Below are 6,300 nucleotides of genomic sequence, written 5' to 3'. Positions count from 1 at the left end.
CATGACCACTGGAAAAACCATAGCCTTGACTAGATGGACCTTTGTTGGCAAAGTAATGTCTCTGCTTTTGAATATGCTATCTAGGTTGGTCATAACTTTCCTTCCAAGGAGTAAGCGTCTTTTAATTTCATGGCTGCAGTCACCATCTGCAGTGATTTTGGAGCCCAAAAAAATAAAGTCTGACACTGTTTCCACTGTTTGCCCATCTATTTCCCATGAAGTGGTGGGACCAGATGCCATGATCTTCGTTTTCTGAATGTTGAGCTTTAAGCCAACTTTTTCGCTCTCCACTTTCACTTTCATCAAGAGGCTTTTGAGTTCCTCTTCACTTTCTGCCATAAGATAGATAAACACCAACAAAAAAGAAAATAAACTGAGAAATAGGCCTTAATATGAATGACAGTTTAGGGTATGATAGCTATCTCTGACAAATGGGCACTAGAACAGTATATTATTCTTGTTGTATGTCATTACTTCATAGCATATACTTGAATAAACTATTTGTGAATTAAAGAGTTAAATGTTTAAAAAACTATAAAATAACTAGAGGAATGTATAAGTAAATATTTAATTTCTTTCCAGTTGGAGAAAGGTATTTTTAAATATAAAAGTAAATAAACCATAAAGGTATTGGACAAAAATAATCAATAAACGGAGAAGGCAATGGCACCCCACTCCAGTACTCTTGCCTGGAAAATCCTGTGGACGGAGGAGCCTGGTGGGCTGCAGTCCATGGGGTCGCTAAGAGTCAGACACGACATAGTAAGAAATGGAAGGGAGTTTTATTCAAGTCAAGCTGAGGACTAGCCCCGGAGTGCAGTCTCCACCAAGGAAGAAAGCATTCTGGAGAAACATAGTTTTCAATACACCTTTATATTTTGTTGAAACAAAGAACATGCATACATCAAACATGACAGTTATTTTCCTTCAAGGTTTCAACAGAGATGTGGGCTTCCTAGGTGGCTCAGATGGTAAAGAATATGCCTGCAATGGAGGAGACTGTGTTTGATCCCTGGGTGGGGAAGATCCTCTGAAGAAGAGAATGGCTACCCACTCACCAGTGTTCTTGCCTGGAGAATTCCATGAACAGAGGAAACTGGCAGGCTACACTCCATGGGGATGCAAAGAGCAGGACACAACTGAGCAACTAACCCTGTCACTTCACTATTCATAATTTCAGATTAGTGCATACACAGAGACAGCATGACCTTAGCATCTGGGAAGGGAACCTTGTCTTCGAAGGAGTGGTAGCATGGGCATCATGGAAGGGACGCATTTGTTCCTACCTTCAAAAAAGACATTCTTTACCTCTGGATAATGCATTCTTTAATGGTTAAAGCAGATGTCCAATGTATGTTTGACAGACCACAAGTCAAGCTGTTCTAGTTCACATAAAGTTCAGGCCAAATCAGGTATAAGCCAGAATGGCTTCTCCATACCCTTATAGGTGAAAGTCTCTTGTATCAGAGAATAATATGATAGGTTCAACTATATAAATATTAAAACATTGTGTTTACCTTCCTGCTACCCTCAAGAAACAAGCAGGCAGATCACAAGCTAGAAGAGTATAAGCAACAAGCGTAGAGTGTTGACTTGTTCTTGAAATGTAAAGACCTCTAGCAAATCTACAGAATGTACAAAGAGTGGCAAAAGTGTTTGTTTTTATCGATTGTCTGCTAATAGACACTTGAAAGTATTAAACCTCATCCATAACTAAGGAATAGACACTTTACAATAGCAGTGCTTTTAATCAAGATGATCTGGTATCGAGAAAGATTTGGGGAGTGAACCCTCTCAAACCTTGCTGATGAAAGCATAAGTAAGTATGCTCTTTCAGTCTAGAAATTTGGCAGTGCCTGTCAATTGCCTTAGACATGTTGACACCCTTCGAAACAGTTTCATCCCAGGTTTACTATGTGTGCTGCCAAAGTAAAGACTGCAAATAATTTTATATCCTGTAATTTAACCCAAGGAAATAATTAGGAGTGTGAACCAAGCACTGGTTCGTTACTAAATAACTTGTCAATAGCAAATAAAACTAAACAAAAGACTTGAAACCCTCTCCCTCCAGGCAGTTAAATAAAATTTGGTATATCCATATGAAGAAATACTGGGCAATCATTTTAAGTCATGTTTTAGAGGACTGCTTGATGTTATTTAAGGACATATTTAAGAGCTATGAACAGTCTACTTCTGAGTGGGATAAATTTGTGGCTTTGATATTTTTACTTTAAAAATATTTTTTTTTGTGTAGGAAATAAATTGAAAGGCTCTCCCAAAATATTAAACAGTTATCTTTGAGTAGTGAATTGATGGCTTTTAAAATTTCCCTGTATTTTAAAATTATTTTACAATAACATACATTTCTTCCAATATAAGGAAAAAGTAATGAAAAAGCAGGGGACAAAAAGATGAGTGTACAGGTTCTAGTATTCAAAGCTATCACATGTCCTTGCTGCTGCTGCTGCTGCGAAGTCGCTTCAGTCGTGTCTGACTCTCTGCGACCCCATGCACTGCAGCCTACCAGGCTCCTCCATCCATGGGATTTTCCAGGCAACAGTACTGGAGTGGGGTGCCATTGCCTTCTCCCATCACATGGCCTTAGGGCTTCATAAATACTTTATAATCCTTGTGCAGAGAGCTGATTTTTGTTGAAGCAAAAAAGTGCCTTTATTTCAGCAAACAACTTTTTGGCCAACTCAATAAAATCCTTTCTCTTTTGCAATCCCTAGTGTTTGGCGAACAGGCAAATTACAATTACCTGAAACAAATGCTTGAAAAACAGTAGCAGTTGAGCATCAACTGCTTCATTGGTTTTACAGGAAACGAATCTACCAGGTTTGTTGGATATTATTGCTTTTGCTCCATTCTCTAGTCGCAGGCAGAAGGGACCTTAGGGATTACTGAGGGCCAGATGAGCTCCCAGGTACCTGCCAATTCTAACAGAATTTGCATTACAATCTGTGAGTGGAGATTGGAGAAGATAAACAGTGTCTTTTCATTTAGTGTGAATTTAATGGGGTGTTGCTACACTTATCTGTCACATTTTCCAAACATGTAGTGCTTCTCAAAAAGAGATAGCATCTCAGATTTGCTATTTTCTGCAGAAAATTTCATACCCATCTTGGTATTCCAGCTATGTATGTCTTTTTAGAGAATTATTTGATCATCTGGAATATCTGACTGGGTGATTTCATCAGAAAAATCTTTGTGTCTGAGGAAACCAGTCTCTCTGTGTGTGTGTGGTTGTCCATCTAGAAATATTTCAGTATCTTGGGCCAAAGTGCACATCCCAAGTCAAAGGGATAATAGTTACCAAATAGTTACTCTCCTTTTAGTTTTCGTGTGTGGGGACACAGAACGAAAAACGTCTGCCTTAAGTGTCAGCCGTGGAAGGGCAGGGTCTTTGGCATGTATGTATGTACAACCAATAGTTGTTCATGTCTCATAGTTTGTTCAGGCTCAAAGTTAATACTTACGTGCTTTCCCAAAGCATATACCTATCTGTCCCTAGATTGTTTGCAGTTTTTCCATGTATACTTCAGTGCCTTTTGGTAAAAATATTAATAGCCAAAGAAACAAATTCCCAGAGTTGACATTTAATGGAAAAGAATCTTGTGTTTGTTTTTTTTTTTTTAAATGATTGCACACCTGCCTCTCATCCTCTCAAGAGCCACCACCTACCCAGTTGCCTGAGTCCTGGCCCTCCTGGGTGGTGAAGCCATCTAGAACTGCTTCCTCGAATTCCCGTCTACTCTGAGAGGACAATTATTTTTCCTCTTCTGCAAGCACAGATGTTAAGGTTGCCTCTGATTTTTCCTCACACATTTCCTGTCACCTCCATGTAACTAACCCTCCTCTCCTAAACCACAGTGCAGTGTCTTCCTCACCACCGATTCAAATCCTGTTCTTGCTCTTTCCAGAGAATTCTGGTTCTCTGTCTTAGAATTTCCTTACTACTTGTCAGAATATACTGCTTTAAAATGATCTTTTTTTTATTTTGTATGTATCTTCTTTATTATATTTAAAGTTCTCAAGACAAATATTTCAATATTTTCTCGTGTATAACTCCTATTGAACCTTTGGCAAGTCACTTATGCCTTCTTTCTTTCGCTTCCAAATGAGTGTAATAATAATATCTGTCGTAGCCTATTTGTGAGGCTATTATGAAGATAAAATAACTAAACATGTGTAAAGAGGCTTTATAAATTGTGAGGCTAAGTATGTACATCGCAGTAAAGTTACACCAGTTCACATACTGAAAAAAAACTGTCAAAGTGAAATATTTAATTTCTACATGACCATAGAAGTCTTCCTGCTACCATCTATAAAGTAGCTCAGCCTTTGTGCTTATGGTTGTCTACATAATAAATTATGCAGCTAAAACTGAAAAGCCTAGTCAATTATTTGACTATATGAAATATATTTAGAAACATATTTCTGAGTAATGTTTCTACTTGAAAATTTATATCATTTTAATTAGAAATTATTTCTAAAAACACACACAAACACATATATATACACACCAAAAAATACCTAGAAGATACACTGACATGTTGGGATGTTGGGAATAATGTTAATTTCCCTCTTTTACTTTTCTCTCTTTCTAAATTTCTCTATGATAAACCTACCCTAGTGCTTTAATTTGGCAAGAAATTAAACAAAAACATGATTCATCCATTTTATCCCAATTCTGAGAATATTGGCATTTTGTATTAAATGAACACTAAACATTCGCAAAGAGTGGGACAGGACTGAGCAACTGAACTGAACTGAAACATTTAGCAAAGTTTTGGAATTTGGGGACTTTGAAAGTTTAAAAAGTACTGTTACATTTTTTTTTTTTACTGCTAGTAGTTGGCTAAAATGTTCTACAATTTCTACTGTTGTAGCAAAACAAGTTAAATTATGTATATCTATTATGTGTGTGCTAAGTCACTTCAGTTGTGTCTGACTCTTTGTGACCCTATGGACCATAGCCCACGAGGCTCCTCTGTCCATGGGATTCTCCAGGCAAGAATACTGGAGTGGGTTGTCATTACTTTCTCCAGGGGATCTTCCCAACCCAGGGATCAAACCTGTGTTTCTTACATGTCCTGCATTGGCAGGCAGGTTCTTTACCACTAGAGCCACTTGAGAAGCCTGTATATCTATTATAGTTCAGCTATAGAAAATTATATACAATGTATTGAAACATTACCCAATGATACCAATAGTGAGATGCATCAGAATACTCTGTTTTTGGATTGTTTATCACTTATGTTCTAGTTTTGGACGCTATGTGGAAATGCCCTGACTGCAAAAAGAGGAATATTTGGCAAAACTGGGGATCTTCAGACCATCCTTTGCCTTGCATGTGCCAAAGAAGACATCACCTACTCTGGTGCTTTAAATGGCGACATCTATGTCTGGAAAGGGCTCAATTTAGTCCGCACCATTCAAGGAGCACATAGTGTAAGTATTCCTGTATGGAAATTTGTGAATTACTTATTAAATAAGTTAATGTCACAAATTTCTGTTTTTTTCCCCTGTTGCTTTAGTATTCGCTAATTCTGAATACGCAATAGTCATGAAAGATTTCCCTAATTATTTTTGTTCACTTAGAAGAATTTAATATTTCAAAAGCATGATAACTTAATTAGCCTTTACCTCTATGAATTGGCTGATTAGTGTAATTTATCAGCAGCAGTTTCACAGAAACTAGAAGTATTTCATTGTCAGTTTCATCTTCTAGACTAGCACTTCTCAAACTTTTACATGTTTACGAATCTCCTGGAGATCCTGTTAAAATACATACAGTGACTCAGTGATCTGGAATGATGTCACTGCTGCTGGCCTGTGGCCAACATGATGGAGACAACTATTATTTTTATAGTGGTTAGAAAGGTAGCTTTTCCTCACTCTGAGTGAGGGAGTGTCACCTCCACATCCATGCCACAAGTTCTTAGAATGCAAACAGAAACCACTGATAAATTCTTTTGATGGTCTGCTCTATAAGAACAAGGACAAACTTAATACTGAAACACTGTGCTCAATTTTGACATACAGTAAAGTAGTTAACACCACGCTTATGGCAGAAAGTGAAGAGGAACTAAAAAGCCTCTTGATGAAGGTGAAAGAGGAGAGTGAAAAAGTTGGCTTAAAGCTCAACATTCAGAAAACGAAGATCATGGCATCCGGTCCCATCACTTCATGGGAAATAAATGGGGAAACAGTGGAAACAGTGTCAGACTTTATTTTTTGGGCTCCAAAATCACTGCAGATGGTGACTGCAGCCATGAAATTAAAAGACGCTTACTC

General features: G+C 37.7%; 1 protein-coding gene across 2 annotated transcripts in view; it reads left to right on the top strand.

The window, feature by feature from the left end:
• Nucleotides 1-6,300, top strand: part of EML6 (echinoderm microtubule associated protein like 6) — a 278,316-nt gene that overhangs the window by 116,362 nt on the left and 155,654 nt on the right. For both annotated transcript variants that reach the window (XM_010841676.1, XM_010841678.1), the window contains exon 5: nt 5,269-5,454. In XM_010841676.1, the coding sequence (XP_010839978.1) occupies nt 5,269-5,454 (186 nt within the window). The remainder of the gene's footprint in view (nt 1-5,268; nt 5,455-6,300) is intronic.

This window comes from Bison bison, unplaced genomic scaffold, assembly GCF_000754665.1.
Source record: "Bison bison bison isolate TAMUID 2011002044 unplaced genomic scaffold, Bison_UMD1.0 scf7180017864166, whole genome shotgun sequence".
Lineage (NCBI taxonomy): Eukaryota > Metazoa > Chordata > Mammalia > Artiodactyla > Bovidae > Bison > Bison bison.
This window is presented reverse-complemented; position numbering and strand designations above follow the sequence as displayed.